At 37.1% G+C, this 18,072-nt stretch overlaps 1 protein-coding gene across 2 annotated transcripts in view; it reads left to right on the top strand.

Moving 5' to 3' along the window:
* Nucleotides 1-18,072, top strand: part of LOC104144888 (EGF-like repeat and discoidin I-like domain-containing protein 3) — a 254,672-nt gene that overhangs the window by 64,878 nt on the left and 171,722 nt on the right. For both annotated transcript variants that reach the window (XM_068928088.1, XM_068928089.1), the window contains exon 2: nt 5,373-5,501. In XM_068928088.1, the coding sequence (XP_068784189.1) occupies nt 5,373-5,501 (129 nt within the window). The remainder of the gene's footprint in view (nt 1-5,372; nt 5,502-18,072) is intronic.

The following is an 18,072-nucleotide window of genomic DNA, read 5'->3' on the forward strand; positions in this document are numbered from 1 at the left end:
GAAAAAATAAATTAGTATCTTCTGATCACTTAAATTTTAAGAGTACCTCATCTCCAATCTTGTTTACTCTGAGATATTTTCAGTTTGATTTCAGCTTAACTCCTCTGTGAATAAGGTCATGGAAAAAGGAGCGTGTGCATGTATATTAAAAATATGATATAATATTATATCAAGCACATAGTTACATGTATAACATCATTCCAAAGCCTATGTTCCCTAAAAGAAGTGAATACAAAATGTGTAATGAGTTCTGGCAGTTTTACAGGAGAAGCATGTGTGTCTTGCAGATGAAGGTTCTCTGTCAGTTCACCCCAAATCTCAGTAACTTGATGCAATGAAATTTTACCGTCTGAGATTTTCCTGAGGATGGAGTAGAGGCAACAATAGCTGTAGTGCCTACTTTATCTACATAGTGTTATAACATACCTTAATGCTTGAGTAACCTCATAATGAAGTGTACAGTGTGAGTCAGGACATAAAAAAGAAAAACACAAATTATTGATTTTTTTGATACTTGTATTCTTTATTGGACCTTATCCAGAACATATTAATTAACCTAAACTAGTAAGGGTCACTTGATGTTTTTTAAATAATTGTTAAAGACTGATGTGAATGACAGCTGGAATCAGAGTATGCGTGAGGAGTTAAAGATTACATAATATACAACGTAGTACTCCAGTGGTAACAAATCTCATAACCAGTTAGGTTAAAATAAAATGCACCCCGTATAAGTTTTTCTTATTAAGGACAGAGCCTTTAAAATCAAATTCTGTGCATAAAACTGAGTAGAATTTATAACGAGTTAGATACTAACATTTCAGGATGAATGGTCTCTCAAGAGGCGCAAACGTAAATTGAGAGGCATGTTGTTGATTCAAAGGTGACGTTTATTTTTGTTCTGCACAATTTCACAGGCGCTAAGTCATAAGGGTGCTAAAATTTTAAGTGAGTTTTGCTAATTTGAGTATGCAAATTTGCACAAACTTTATATGTAGTCTTAAGTAGAGTTATTGCTCATTTGTGGCTGTACACTTGCTTATTTCTCTGACTGTATCATATTTAATGTCATAGTGAAGTCTTAATTTTAACCATTGCTGTACAAAGTTACTCTAACACATTTTCCCGCTTTAGTCCTCTTTCGTGTTATGTGAATCAGACAGCTTGTGTAAATTTTTTTGTGGGAGCTTCTTGTCTTTTTTTATTGTCGTTTAGTCTTTGTACTATTTCTGACACTCTGCAGATTCCTTCCAACAACTGAGGCAGTTTAAAGCTCACTGCTTATTAACTTAAAGAACAATACTTAAAGAACAATAAAATGTAACACAAATATATGTGAATTAAGCTTGGCACAGTCTAAACAAATAATCATTTAAAACAGTAATATAGAACAAAGATTTGTGTCCCTTTGTAACTCTACTATGAAATGAATTAGAAATGGTTACATTTTTTTCTTATAGATACTTTGCTGGAAGCTGATGTGGCCAAAAACTGGACCGCTCTAGAAGCAAAAGGTTTTTTCTTAATTCCTTGTCAGTGTGGATGTTAGATGTTTTATTATCCTTGCTAGGGTTTCCATGCTTCTTGGTGATCGTGAATTCTGAGAACATACAGGACACGTTGTCAAACCGTATCCTTTCCTGCCCATGATGATTATGCTCTTTGGACAATGCTATATTACCTCAGTGAAAAAACAGGAAAAGTAAAGGGAGACATAAGCAGCAGATATAAACAGTAATAATAGTATCTCAGTTTAAAATGGATGAAAACAGTTGAACCTAACAATATTTTGTTTATAATTATTCATTATTTATAGAGAGGTCAAAGTCATGTGTTGTGGCTTTTTTGTTTTGTGTTTTTGTTTTCCAAATGAAGTTACTTCAAAATTATTTTGGCCTGAGTCGGAATATATTTCCAAAGCATTTTGAGATGTGATGCTACTGATTATGTTCTCTTTTTAATAGACCCATTTTCTTCACACGTGTGTTGTATTCATTATACCTTTCTGATAAGAGTAGCAAGATATATATATGTATATAGTTGGGTCGAAAGAACACTTATCACAGTTATTTCCTGGCCATGGAAATAAATGGCCATTGTTAGAGGACAGTATCTGCGTTATTGGTCCCAAACTGTAGGCTGGGCCACTTTGCTTCAGACTAGAAAAGTCAAGATGCATTTTCAGACAAATGAAAACTACACAGCTGAGTATACACACCTTGAGCGTAGTGGGAGGCTTCAAAGTCTAGAAATGTAATGGAAAATTAGGGGTTCGTTCTGCTTGTCAGCCAATATAAAACTTACAATGGAAACAGTAGTTTGACTGCCAACCTTTCTTTTTTGTTCTTGTCTTGTATAACTAAAACCAAAAGAACCACTGCATCAGGAAGTGCATAATAAAAGTGTCCCCTCTTATTTTACTCAAAATATCCAAGTGGATTAACATAGCAAATGTTCCTCTTCCAAATTAATTATTAATGCTATACATTATATATATTATATATTATATATACATGAATACATTTTTTTGGAGCATCTATGTGCTGTATGGGACCAGTTGATACTAATTGTCCTTTCAGAACTAAATATCTAAGCCTCATGAAGCCAAAGCAAGCACCCTGTGTTACTCAAATAATGCAGCGAGCACTCAAGACGAGAAAAAACGTGCTAACTAGTTTAGATTCAAGTAGGAAGACAAATGATTTATATTATAGAAAGAGGTGTCGTTGACTCTCTTTTTAAATAGCTGTGCTTCTCCTTCAGCTGGGCTATCTTCAAGATAAACTGTTACAAAGTAGGTAGGCACATGACAATTCTGTGTCATAAAGGCAATTTAAAGTTGACAGGTTCAAAAAAAAAAAAAAAACCCACCCCCAAAAAACCCTAGAGTTTTTTGCAGTTAGAGCACAGAGCTCAGTAAAGGAAATCCTTGAAATTTGTTGAATCTGTTAAATTTCTTACGTGATTATTGGATTGGAGTTCTCATACCAGATGCTGGTCTGTAGTCTATGTTACAGAAAAGTGTTGAAGACATTTTCGGTCCCCTCACTATCACTATACTGCTGACATGAGCAATTAGACTCTCTGTAACTCTTTCCACATTTAAAAATTGGCAACTTTTTAATTTAAAAAAAGAGCACAAATTAATGTACTTATTATTTGGTAATAATTACCTGTCTGAAGATGTTGCTGTTAGGTGGCGTTTGCAAAAATTTTGGGAAACAAAACTGTACTGCACAAATTATTGGTATTTCTAAAGAACAATAATAAGCTTACTGTAGAATAGCAACAGTGAAATTCTGAAATCAAATACCTCACCTGTAAAACAATGCAGCTATGGATAACTACTGGATATAATGCCTATGGAAAACAACTTGATATTCCTTTCAGATGTATCAATTTACATTCATGAACAGCAATTACTTTGATTGACATACAAAGTTATATGCATACAGACATTATATATAATGTCTACATAATAGACATTTTAAGTGTTTGAAGTACCAATTACTATTGCACTGTACGATAATACATGCAAATATTAGGAAATTCAGATTGAGAGAGCCTATGTGAAAGTGCATGAAATGCATTCCTGTGGCTTTTACAGACATGTTATACTGTAAAATAAAAATATGGAAAATGATAGCACAGATCTGTCTTACAAGATGAAGGATGAAACAAATCAAAATGCATCTAAATATGTATTTAAATATCTGAGGAAAAAATATGCAATCGAGGCTGCCCAAAGTCCAGGGCATTCTTTAGGATTGATTCTGGTTATCCCATCCAGAGGTCTAGAGCATGTAATTACCACTTACCATTCTCCTGGAAAGCAGATGTAAAATATATCACGTCTTGATACCTGTGTTACGTGAAAATAGAAGTTATTAACAGAGTAACAAGGCTGTTGACTCACTTCAAACTTTAGATAGATCTCAAGCAGGCAATAAGTATTTCAGATGATTTCAGCTGCTGTGAACATTTCAGAGAGTCCGCTAAATTAAATCCTGTATTTCACTCCACCATATTTATAGAACTATAATAGGGTGGTGGGTTTTGAGGTTTTGTGTTTTTTTTATTTAAGATTGTTAAAACTGAGCGAGTTTTAAGAGTTGGACAGACTCTCTGTTCTCTCTTTCACATATGGAGCAATATCTCATCATGAAGGCAATTTTAAACAAAAAATATTAGATAAGAAATCACAATAGGATATTATACCCACCGGTAGCATTGGAGACATGTTCAAGTACTGAGCATGTGAAGCAACTCTTTGGCTTATCTTTCAGAATTTACATTTTTCTGCTGTTGATGGCCTGAATAGTAGTCAACTGAATAGGTGTCTTCACTGAAGAGCAATTCGAGCATCAGCAAAATTTGTTATTTTAGCCTTATTTAGGCAGACTCAAGCTACCCACTGGGCCTGCGCTTGCCCTATGTCATGAGGAGTTTTGAAGCGCATCTTCCATTAATTTACTCTTATTCTGTGATGACGAATTATAGGAGAACTTGACAAACTTCCCTGGGACATGGCAGGGATCATAGAAGAGCTACAGGATTGTGAACACCCAAGCGCTTCGGCCTCTGTCCCTGCCTCAGAGCAGGTGGATTACAAGTCTGAGTGAAACCTCTCTCTAGGCATAGTGTGGCCATATAGCAGCTCTGCCTCTGGGACTCCTAGTACTAGATAAAACGTTCACGGGACGCAAGTCAGTGATCTGGTATGAACTTACTATTAGAATTAAATTGCTCAAAAATGTTTTGATGGCTTTACTTCGTGCTGTCAAACTTTATGCTGGGATCACATACAGTTGGTCTTCCTATGACTGACGAATTCAACATACAGGCACGCTGCTAGCCTAAATGCCATACTCTGTATTCAGCGGAAATACAGCTATGTGCCAACACCTGATCTGGATCAAATTTGTACTACGGAGTGATTTAAGAGTGCATAAATCTGGAACAAATGATGATGTAACCGTAGCCACTGTTCTTAGCTTATGAACCGAGAGATAAGCTAATAGCCAGCATACAGCTGGTAAGGAATCTGGAGAGGTAAAATCCTAGGTTAATTCTGTTCTAAGTCTATATCCTAAATGGTTTCAAATGTGCGGCGGGGGGATATTTTTTGTTAAATTTTAGGTTTTCGGTGTTGCAACAGAATATATTTTTAAGGAGGAGAAAGCTAGGGAAAAAAATGAGTTGTCCTGTTAAATATAAAATTGAATTAGCTGAAAAGTACTTAGAGGAATTAGTTTGTCATTCCTTTCTGTTCTCAGTTATCCTTAATCTACAGAGTGGATAAACTTAGAGTTTATGCATAACTTCTGAAGAGCTTTTTTGTAAGAGGCTGAGAATCTTTTTCCTTTAACCCACAGGGGATGTGTGTGACTCCAACCCCTGTGAAAATGGTGGCATCTGTCTATCAGGCTTGAATGATGACTTCTATTCATGCGAGTGTCCTGAAGGCTTCACAGACCCCAATTGTTCTAGTGTTGTGGAGGTTGGTAAGTGCAAACTAAATGGTGGAATAACTGTTTGAATACCCTATTAGTTGTGACTGGCAAAACAGTTACTGTGTCTGCTGTTTTGTGTAGTGCTGCAGTCGATGCATTGTTTGTTATTGGTGCCTTGTCCCTATTTCTACATCATAGATATCAACGCCATAATTAGAAGACAGTTAAAACAGTATCTCAGAAGTGTATCTGCAAATAAAAATCACGTAGAAAGGTTCAGTGCCCTACTTACAAAAGAGAAAAGATCATAGTTGTGACTTAACACGACCACTGTTTCTCAAAAATCATTGTAGTTAAAATACTTGTGAATATCCTTCTGCTAATTTCAGTGGTTTAATCTCGCTTCAAGCTTCGTTTCTAGTAGTTCTATGCCTAGGTCTAGACAGTAGAGTAATTAGTAATAGAAGCTAAGTTACAGCAACAATATATGAGAAATCAGAATAAAACATATTAGTCATTTGTTTAAATTTCAGAATGATTACCCGACTGAAGGCTGCAATTTATCATTAAATGAGAACATAGAGTGCAATTTTTATATATTGAAATTTTATGATGTGTGCATGCCTCAATGTCACTGTAAATATGAACGATAGCTGCAAAGCATGCAGCAGTTCAGAGTTCTGTCTTAAGAAAACTTAGGAAGAAAAACAAAGTGCAGAGGAAGAGATGGTAGACAGCTCGTTATGTCATGGGCCATCCCACTATCTGCAGTGAAGCAGAAGAGCTGCAAGCTGATTAAGCTTTTAAATTATTCTGAAGTATGTATATACGATAGAGCCAAATAATAAATAGATGCTGCTGTTTAAATAGGTACATCTCCTGTATGTCTTTTTCTGGTAGTCGTGACTACTACAGCAGGAAGATAAAAGATTTCAGGGATGGAAAAGCATTGGCTTATTCACGAGAAGGCAATGTCTGTGTTTGTGTTAGGAATATAAGCTACAGAATGTGACTCTGGGCAGTATCTCTTATCTGAAAGCCTTGCGTGCCCTGTATGCCTTTCTTTTGCTGACAGCCAATTTATATGAAGGCAGTACCACCTTGCACGTATTTCATATCTTGCGTCCATGTTTGTTATTCATTGATCTGGGTTACACTAATATGATTGAACGTGTGGCAGTGGAGTAGAGCTCACACATTTTATATCAAGGCAGAAGGGCAAAACCAACAGCTGAGATCCTTAGCTTTTATAGACGCCTCGTTGTAACCATCAGAAGTAGTCTCAGCACCTTTCTAACACTAATGCTCCTGAAGGTTTGTTTATTTTTTTTATAAATAAATAAAGACCACAGACAACCTGAATACACTCTTCTGGAATTAAGTATGTCTGTCTTCATCATGAGATAAGACTGGCAGAATTTAGTCCAGGAACTGGTGGATTTTTGTGTGTGTTTGTTTTTTTCTGAATTTTTTTTTTCTAGGGAGTTCAAAGAAAATTTATTCTCTTGTTTGGTGTGAGCCTGGATGTTCTACATACACATTAGACACGTTACATTGTAGGTAAAATCATCTTAGCTTAATTGGTTACTAATTATTCTCTGAATGCAATTCATTAACAACTTTTAAAATGTCCTTTACCACCTTAAAGCATGGATGAAACTAGCAATTAGTCAGTGAGTGATTTTTAATATATTAATATTCACTTTTAACTAGAATCTCAGATTACAGAATTTTATGCCAATTTAAAAAATTTTAAGCTCATGTAGTTATTTTCTATTCTGTGTGGGATTGGCACAGCAGTGTTTTTGGTGACTTAAAAAGAAATAATCATATTTTTCATACTTTGCACAGCTTGGTGAACGTATTGCTCTGAGGGAGTAGATGATATTGTCAGTCTGTAGCTGAAGTGGGAATGGGGAGAATTGTTTCAATTCGAATAGTTTCAGACTTTTCATTTAATCCAAACCAATCCATTTATGCTTTTGAATAAATGTCCTGTACTACAAGGAATAGAAAAGTAGCCTTGGAATACTTTATTTTAAAAGGGCTGGAGTTACTAGCAAGCAGAAAGTACTGATGAATCCCCCTACCAAACCATGGAGTCTTTTGACTGAGACACTCAAATGTATGCCTGAATTGGAGTAGGAATTTGAAAAAGGGTTTTCCACCTTCCAGGGAGATGCTATAAAGTTAGGGAGAAGAAGGGGACAAAAGGACAAAAGGGGAGTAAGCTTTAATTCCACCATTGTTTTGGGAGTAGATCCTAAGTTTCCACAGTACAATTGGAATTATACTAGAATTGGATTGAGTTTGGGTCCCCTGAAGTTAAATTTTCTAGCAGCAAAAGTAGTAGTTTCTGTGGAAAATCAATAACTTTGGTCAGACGCTTAGTGCGCTTTTTTTCTGACTACAAAATGTTATCAGACATAGTAGCTGGTTATTACCTAACATCTGAGTTGCACAAGAAGCTTCTTTTTTCCTTGGTACAGCCACCTAAGAAACGAGACACTGCCTTCGAATCCTTCTTTCCATCCATTTCCCTCCCAGTTTTATGCATGCATGAAGGATCTGAATTTAGCCTACAGCTATATCTCATGCTACCCTAAAATGGCCTTGACATGGGTTTATTGGCAGGAAACGTGTGGATTTATCACGTACCTGGTTGGCAGGAAATTGCATTGCACATAGCTGGGAGGAAGGCAGTCATGAGTGAATCTGCAATGAAAGCATGTTGTAATATCGCTGCTGTAATTTACAACTGAATATTAGCAGGGCTTTAAAGTACATATTTATTCTTAACGAAATTCTTCAAACACTTCTACAAAATCTCAGTCTGGTGAGCAGAATAAAGCATTAGCAAGTGAAGAATTGGGAGGGAGTTAATCACAGTGCCTATGCAGACAGAGTATTACATTTTTAGTTTGCAATACAGAAGCAGTAATGAGTGGACAGCATTTGCTAAGTGAAGTACTTGATTAATATTCTTATATTAGCTAAAATATAGAGTGTTAATTCAATTTATGTTTGGCCTGTACAATTATGCTATGTGTATGCAAGCGGAGATTAAGCGTAACTTTCTGAAAACTTTAAAAGTAGTTTGCTTTAAAAAGTTACTTTAAAAGTAATATTCTGATTTCTCCTATGAAAATGATAACAGATAGTGTAAGTGAGGTAAGCATAAGTCCATTAGACTTGAGTAATTTGAACACTGGAGGGTTTCAGTTAGCATAATCAGTTGAAAGGTTGGTCTGTTAGGAGCCAAGCAAAGTGCTGCAGGAGTCTGTGTGATGACTTTTATTGAGACTATTTATTAGAAGATATAAGATTGGAGAAGGAATACTAACACATGTTACTTCCCTTTGGCTTTCTAATGAGTTATTACCAAAAAGTTATTTCCCTTATCCCTTAGAAATTCAAAAAGGTTTTTTTTTGACAATTTCCTGTGTAGCTGAAAATACTAAGCTGGTTGAAAAGTGGTCATTTAGGAAGTCAAGAGTCACAGAGTAAAAAGGAAAGAGGAGAGCAAGGAGGAAAAAAAAGAGGAAGGAGTCTATGTCTGTGTCATTCCTTCCTTCTCTCTGAAGTGCTATACAGCACATGTGAAAAGCGGTTGGGTGTTCTGTACAGCCCTCTCATTAGATGCTCCAACATTAGACATTATTCACTAGTGTTGGCAGGATACTATTGATCTCTAGACCTTAGCTGGAAAGTCACAAATTTTCAAGAAATGTACCTCAGACAGGAGGATTTCACAGCAACAGATAACAGGGATTTTACTTAACTGAATTGTGCATTAAAATGAGTAAATTAAAAAAAAAAAAAGAAATGCACATGTAAATTCATGGAAAAGAAGAAAGGTAGGTGCATAAAAATACATAAAGTTAGGGAAATTAAATATTTTGACAGAAATCTTACTTAAGTTCAGCAATCGAGTTTCAAGATGGTTTGGGTGCTGTATGTATGTTCAAGGACATAAGAATGTAACTTTTTAAAAAATTATTATTATCTTAATAGTAAGTAATCTGACATGATCATAGCACCTTATTTCAGACTAATTGTTATTGGTACTTTTTCTAAACGTTACCCGTGGCAAGTCCTGACTTCTGTCATACAGCTCCACTATTTTCTGGTCTTATAACTTTGACTATCTAAAAATAATAATAATAATAATTCTTATTCTAAGCTGTTTGTAATAATAATTCATATATTTCAAGTTACTAATCATATTCTAATCATACTCTACCTGCAGTGGTCTAATGGTAATCCTGCCTTATCTGCTTTGTTACCATATCCTAAATGCTGTACGTAGACCTACTAAAAGAGCTGAGATTAAATGATAGGTCTATGATATTACCCTGTTTGTATAGCCAGGTAGTTTCAATGGTCTGTGTATCCTAAGTGATTCTAAATATCTCATAAGCTGGTGAAAGGTAAGATGGAGGCAAGCAGGAAAAATTACATTTTAATTATTTTCAATGCAGCACATCATCCAGTGAGGTAGAAGAGGATTTATTTAAACAGATAAGAGTAAAAGGTAATTATATCAAACTTCTCAAATAGCAAAATGTTTTCCAGAGGTAATAAGCATACCAAGGCCTGAATTACTTTCTCTAGCAGACTTTTGTATCGTTGGCAACGTGAATTTTAGCCTAAGTGAAAGAGATTAACATGTAATTAATATTAACATTAAAATGCATTACAGACAGTGAATTGACAGAGTTGACATCATTTAAGTAGCACACAGGTAACTCTCAGAAACCACGTAAATTACAGAAATACCATAAACTGTGGCTCTTACATGCCATGAGTAGAACTCTTATACGCGCTCTTCAGGAAGACCATTAATGTCATGGACACTGCTTGGGGGGAGAAATAACAATGTAACTATATACTTTGAAATAATATTGAGGAAAATATTTCATGAGATTAAAAATTGTTATTCCTGACTATTTGGTGTATGCATAGGAGAAACACAGGGAGAGAAATACAGGACTGATGGTAAAAGTTACAGAAAAGGGCAACTAAGTTTAGTGTGCAGCAAGGCTGTCAGAATGTGTTCAGAAGTGACCATGCTGTTCATGTTTGAAAAATGAGCAACTTAAAGTATTAAGTTTTCGTATTTCAAATCTGATACTCACTTGTTGTCCCTGAGGGTAAAATGAAGAACAGATTTAATCTGCGTAAGAGAATAAATGATGTACGATGACAGGGTGGGTAGAAGAGGAGGAAGCACATATGAGTGTACCTGGGAACACTCTCCAAAGCTGGCTTCTAATAGGCTATTGGGACCCTTCTGGAAGGTATCTTTACCTTTGCATTAGCTCTCGGCAGTCATTGAGAGGAATTTGTTATTCAAAACCTGGTAAAATGTCTATGTGCATTTTAAAAGGCTGGAAAGGCAAGTTAATGGTATAATACATACAGCGTAGGCAACTTGTGTCTAAGTGCAGAACAGTGGCTGTGAGAAGGGAGGAGAGCTGAAAGGGAAAAAATATGCCAGTTTTTATAAATGAAGTCACTTGGGAGAACAAAACAGAAACAAAAAAGAAGTGAATGTGGGGTTCCTTGTTTGTCATACTGTAGTGTTTTCCATATCCATTTAGCCTTCCCAGTTCCCAAGGGAAACTCTTTGACAGCTTCTCTCTCTGTTAACCAAACCTGGGAGACAGGAATCAAAGGGGTTTTTAACTTTTCATAGTGTTAAATAAATATTCAGCCACCTAGATTAGACCCAGAGTGAAACTACTTTGATCTCTTGTCTTTGTGGCCTTCTTTGTCTCTACAGTTGTGTTGTACCGATTTCTCCACTAACAGAGCATGGTCTTATTGCAAAAGTTAGTAAGGATAAAATGTTGCCATCAGTTTCCCATCAGTGTTACAGATGCTTTTTAATGCCATAAGCAGAAATGTCTGAATGACTTCAAAGATCCGTTTATAGTCCTAGAACATATGACTTCAAGGAGGAATGGACTTTGCTCATGTTTAAGTGGAGTTTCCTGTATTTCAGCTCCTGCTCCTTGCCTCTCATCCTGTCACTAGGCACAACTGAGAAGAGTCTAGCTCTGTCTTCTTTATTTCCCCACCCCCATCAGGTATTTCTACACATTGATAAGGTCCCCCTGAGCCTTCTCTCCTCCAGGCTGAACAAACCCAGCCCTATTAGGCTCTCCTCGTATGTCAGATGTTCCAATCCCTTAATCGTCTTAGGGAAATAATCATCTCCCTCAGCCTGCTGGCAACACTCTTCCTCATGCAATACTGTTCTTGTGCAGATTGCCCAGGGTACTAGAAAATATTTAGACTATGGGCTCCAGGTTTCAGCATCTGTTCTCACTGCTGTATTTGGAGTGTCACCCAAATTCACTATATTTATTGTTATCATGACTGACTTATCTGCCTAAGTGACTTGTTCACAGTGTGTCTCATTGCTAACATGAAATTCTTATTAGATGCTTACAAATTCTCTGGTTGAGTGTCATCATGCTTTGATCTTGGTATTGCTTTATTAGCTTTTGCAAAAGTTGCAAAGGAAAGGAGTGTTGTTTTTTTTTTTTTCTGGAAAATTGCTTCAATAGTTATGTTAGTATAAAGGTGAAACAGCAGAGTGGTGAATTGGGCCCATGTTTATTTAGATGTAGAAATAATAATCTGCTTTCGTGGTAGAAGACAACTGTCTTTTGGGGTAAGAGCATGATGGAGCCGGAGAGGGGCACAGAAAACAATTTCTTCCCTGCTGGGCTTCAGTTATGACACATTTTAGGACTCTGTGTAGTATGCTGATTTCTCTTCTAATGGACCGAAAGGTAAAGTGTTAGTTTTCTTGAGCAACTGCTTTTTGCTAGAGTTCTTGATAATGGCCAGGCTTCCATTTCTGAGCAATGTTAGAAGTGATTAAATGGAGCCCTATCAGCACAGCACCTGATGAAAATGAAGCTGATCTTGTGTGAATCTAATCTTTGTTCATTTGTTTCGAGTGGGATATATCCCAAAGGCATTGCTAATTGGTTTGGAGGGCGATCTTGTATTACTTTCCTTATGATTAGAATTTGCGATATGAGTATGGACTACTAAATTTCCTCTTAGTATGGCTATGGCTGTTGTTATATGTTCAGTATGTTGATAGCATTCCTCACAACATTCTCTTCTGTAATCTGTATAAATAGCTTCGAATCTACAGTGGTTAATGTGGAATTGATGACAGTAAAGCAGTTTTTAAGCAGGAGCAATCACATATCAGGGCACTTGGCTCATTAAGAGATATTTTCAAAGTGTATAGAATCCTGTTGGACTTAAAAGGCAATAAATAGATATTAACAAAAAAAAAAAAAGACAAATTAAGATTTAATTGTTAGCTTCTGAGGAACCTGAACAGCACATGCTATACAAACATCTGAACTGAGTAGACTAAAAGCATGTAAGTAAAAGGCCTTAATAAATGGCATTAGCTACAGAAAATGTTATGATAACCCTACAACATCTGTGCTGAAATAGTTGCTCTTAGTGTTGCTTACTGTTGTGGAAATATGGACTGAAGAAAAGTCAAAATTGCTAACGCAGGGGATATTACATCAGTAAATTAATCAAGTAATTTATGAAACACTTGAGGAATTTTCCCCCAGAGTGATATACGATCATGTTCATTTAGGCTGGAGCTAATATTTTATTAAAAGAACCTCTGTATTTGAGTACTGCAACTGAAATTCATTGGAACAATATACTCTTGGGCTTAATCGGGGTATATCCTTTATGAAGCATTTTGAAATGTAGATAGTTATATCCCATTTCAGCAAGTTGAAGCATATGACTAACCTTAAAAATCTACATCGTAGCATTAATCTCAAGATGACCACGCACAATGTCTGTAGGTAGTGTAGAATCACTTTTGACAAAAGGATCCTGCCAAACAAACACTATCCTGAAAATCTTGTCACACTTCTTTTTTTCCACTTGTGAATTTATGATTTGAAAGCTGAATACAAAGCGGCAAGGAATGAGTGATTGTAGTCGTGTTCTTCAGTGCATTCGACAAAAGAGCAGTTGAACTTACTGAGGAAGATTTTATGCATGTTTGTCTAATTAAAAAGACAAATGAAGAACATCGAGACTGTTGTTGCCCGAACTACTGCTCAGGATGAGACCTTGCAAAGATAAATAAGGATGTGAGCATAGGATGGCCTGCAAAACACATTCCCAGCCCCTATTTTCATTTGGAGGGATGAAGTTCTTGGTAGCAGAGCATATTTTGGTTAAAAGCTCTGACACTGATGCCTAGCATCTCAGGAAAACATTCAGAAAAGCTTGCATGTAGGTCATACAGAACAGTCGCAAACCGGGGAGGTGTGGACTCTCAATCCAAGTCCCATTCTGTTGGAAATTTCAAGCACATAGAGTTGGTGTGCTGAAGGCCTGGTGCTCCAGAAGTGAAACTTGGCATGCTGCAGAACAGACCTCCCCATGCTGTCTGTAGTAGAGGGGAGGCATCAGGGAACACTTGGTCAGTTCCTACTGCTGAGGTTCATTTCCACTGGATTCCAGTCTGCGACTGACTAGGGTTTTTATCCCTCAGTTTAAGGAGGGAAGAAGAGATGGGAAGAGGTAACAGAAAGAGTCAACGGTTTCCGTAGTAATGTGTCTGTTCCTCAGTGTCTGTTTGTCATGCTGGAATAACTAGGAACACACAACTAGTAGTGTTGTGTGTCTGAAAGTTTTAAACTGATTTCAGACAGGTAGGCACAATAAGTCAGTTATGATTTGCCAGATAGGCCAGTTAAACAGATAGCACACAAAATATCTGAAGAGCTTTATGTTAACAGCCAAGGAAAGTTACTCTTTGGATAGATATTATTACATTGTCCTCCAAATGAGGACAATGAGTGACTCCAAAAAAAGTCCTCCAAATAACTCAACCGTTAGGAAGGAAAGAGGTCTTGGTAGGCAACAAATAGCAGATTAAAACAGGTGAATCCAGTACATGACACAGCCACATCTAATGCAGTAAGTATTCTTGCATGCAACTGTATTAACCTTTCACATCAATTATATTCATAGTGAAGTTCCATACTATGTTGACTTTATTGTTCAGTATTGTTTATTTTTGGCTAGTCAGGAAAAATCTGGAGATCTGTACTTTGTGTGAGATGATGCAAGCACTAGTTGAAACAAAGGGGTGTTTTCTGCAAAGGCTCATGTGATGCTCATCGGTTGCAGCACAGACGTGGCCCTGCCCTTGGACTCGCTGGCTCTATCTTGGCTTTCCTGAAGAACTAAGTGTTTAACTTAGATCTCTCTCACGCGTTCGTTCTCTTTCTCTCTCTCTCTCTCTCTCTCTCTCTCTCTCTCTCTCTCTTTCTCTTTTATTTATATGTTTAAAACATATGCAACATTTATGTTTTATTTTTCAACTTAGTGAATTGTCACAGCTATAATATGCCCTAAAGAGAGAGCCTTCTGTTAGATTGGTTTTGTATGTATGGCTATATCTTTGCCAAATATGAAATTACAGATCTGTCTGCTTTTTATCTGATTTTTAGGAGAATGGAGAGTAGCAGAACATTTAACATTCTTAAAACATGCCATTTGATAAGAAATATCAATTAGGACTAGGGATAAATTGCTTTTCTATTTAGCTGGAAATGGGGTGGTAGATACCTAGATTCATTTTTCTGTTCCTCTAGTTTCTTGACTAACATAAAGTAAGTATCTTTGATGTTTTTGAAGAGCCCAGACAACATAATTTCTCATAAAATGTAGATTTCAGAAATGGATGTTATTAAAGTACAATTCCTATTTATGTTCCTGTTTTATATAATCTAGTGTGCTCCTGGATTTTTATGCAGAGGGATGTGACTCAACAGCTTGGAAACAACTTGCTAAAATAAAAATGCCAGAAGGGAGCTGATTCTTTAGCTGAAAAGGCAAATTGGTCTTTAATGAGATGATAATTCTGGCATCCTAGGAGATTCAGATTAAAAGATTTTAGACTTCTTAAGCAAAAACAATCATATGCTAAACCTAGTGGTGTTCAGGTTAATGCAAGTTCTAAATGCAGTGTAGTTCCAGAGTAAAAGACACAAAAGTTAAAAGAAAAATATTGAAACTTAAAGACAGATGGACTTCACTGCGTAGCTGAGGTTTCTTTCTTTTCTCCTCTAAGTTACTTTCCAGATGCTTTTTGCAAAAGTATTTATGTAAAGGGCCTGTTAAGCAGAGCAAAATTCAACATGGTTTGGAATCAGCTTTGCTTACCTTTTTCTCCCCATTTGTCTTTAATTATATTTAAAATTCCGAAATAGGGAAATATGGTTTTGGAATGTTGATACTGTAAAAAAAAAAAAATAGTTTTTTGACCTCTTTTCTTTTCTCCAAAAATAAAGCTCAAAAGCAGAAGAGTAAGGATGCCCAAACATTGCTCTGAATAAATGTAATCTTTGACTGGGAAAAGTTGCTATTTATAGCTCCGAAATTTCTTTTCAATATGCAGCTCTATGGGATCTCATGCCTTTGTATGCTCATTTCTTTTTTCTTTAAAATCTCTACTAGGGCACATGGAGTTTTTGCTTGAGAAGAGTGCAAAGATCTGATCTTTGTTGTTCAGCACTCCATTCCAGATGCAAAATTCTCTCTTACGTTGTTCTACATCGGTTCAAACAGTTATCTTAATATAAGCTGTAATGCTGCATATTCAGTGTAGCTATTAGTGCTCTACTAAAGTGTTTGCATCTAATTAGAAGCATAGTTCATGCATAGTATGTTTTTTTCTTTTCTTTTCTTTCTCCAAGAAAAACCAAAATATCTTTCTTTTTAAATACAGTATGAATCTTTTCTGGTAGGTTTATAATAAAGCTATGTATTTATTAAGCTTATCCTGGTACGAGCATTGAGAAGCAGGTTGAGAGAGTTGCTAGAGACTATCAGAAGAGGAATTGGCATGTGTGGTTTGTTCTGAAAAAAGACTAGATGTATGTAAAAAATGAACAAATGAAGTAATAGAATGTGAAGATTTGTAGCTTATTTCTATATGGGAATTGTGAACCAGTACAGGTTGGGGATTGACCTACTGGAAGGCAGTTCTGCAGAGGAGCACTTGGGAGTCGTGGTGGTCAACAAGTTTAACCATGAGCCAGCAATGTGCCCTGGTGGCCAAGAAGGCTGATGGTATCCTGGGGTGCATTAGGCAGAGTGTTGCCAGCAGGTCGAGGGAGGTGATCCTGCCCCTCTCCTCAGCCCTGGTGAGGCCTCCCCTGGAGTACTGTGTCCAGTTCTGGGCTCCCCAGGACAAGAGAGACATGGCACTCCTGGAGAGAGTCCAGCGGAGGACTACCAAGCTGATGAGGGGACTGGGCATCTCTCCTCTGAAGAAAGACTATGAGAGCTGGGCCTGTTCAGCCTGGAGAAGAGAAGACTGAGAGGCGATCTCATCAATATGTACAAGTATCTGAAGGGAGGGTGTCAAAAGGATGAGGCCAGCCTCTTCTCCGTGGTGCCCAGCAACAGGACAAGAGGCAATGGGCAGAAACTGAACCACAGGCAGTTCCATCTGAACGTGAGGAAAAACTTCTTCACTGTGAGGGTGACAGAGCATTGGAACAGGTTGCCCAGAGAGGTGGTGGAGTCTCCTTTGCTGGAGATATTCAAAACCCGTCTGGATGTGATCCTGGGCAATCTGCTCTAGAGGACCCTGCTTGAGCAGGGAGGTTGGACTAGATGATCTCCAGAGGTCCCTTCCAACCTTGGCCATTCTGCGATTCTGTGAATTCTGTATTTGCCTTTTTTTTTTCCCCCCCTTCTCTTTCCTCTTGAATTCTGTGTTCGTAATGCTAACCTTTAGGGGCATTTGCTGACAGTGCCTTAGTCTGTCATTTGAAATGCAATCTGGAAGCAGCTACAGATTCAAATGTGTATTTAATATTAAATGCCTTGGCTATGAGTCAACAATTAATGTGCTTTATAAAACAAAAAAACGAAGCAAGGCAGAAAAAAATGAGAGTACCCCCTAAATTGTCAGTAGATGTGTTGTAGTAAAAATTTTCAACAGGGGAAAACTATGAACAAAGTATGCTCGTGCTTTATGTTCTTTCTTTGGGCTGAGGGGATGTAGAAGAGGTTAGATCCAACCATATGAAGAAGGTATTGTTTAGGGGATCAGGCAAAGAGAACACTGATTAGCACAAAGGGGAAATGGAGGGTATGGAGGCTGGGACTAACCAAAACAACCAAATCTCGGAAGTTAGGATACTTAAAAGAATCCTTTGTCATGGCAGTATTGCTGAACTGTAAACATGACTGTTTACTAGGAAAAAAGGGTGTGCATATGTACAGTTATGCTATTTCAGAAGTTTCTTCCGTGGAAATATCTCCATTCCTTGTTGTAACTCAAAAAGGATTAAATCTATAACCAAATTATCCATAGAGAGAAGATGCTAGTTACTGTACTGGTCTTGTGGCCTCTGGCTGTTTAACACAGTGTCCTACTTATGAGAAATAACAGAAGAGGAAAACTGCTTGTGAGGTTGCACTAGAGAGGCTGAAGAAGGTGCCTGCAAAGTTGCTCAGTTACAAAGTCCCGAGTGCTGCCTCTTGCATAGTGTTTTTCCGTGTGGGTTTCGCCAAGGCTTTTCATCAA

Source organism: Struthio camelus, chromosome Z (assembly GCF_040807025.1).
Source record: "Struthio camelus isolate bStrCam1 chromosome Z, bStrCam1.hap1, whole genome shotgun sequence".
Taxonomy (NCBI): domain Eukaryota; kingdom Metazoa; phylum Chordata; class Aves; order Struthioniformes; family Struthionidae; genus Struthio; species Struthio camelus.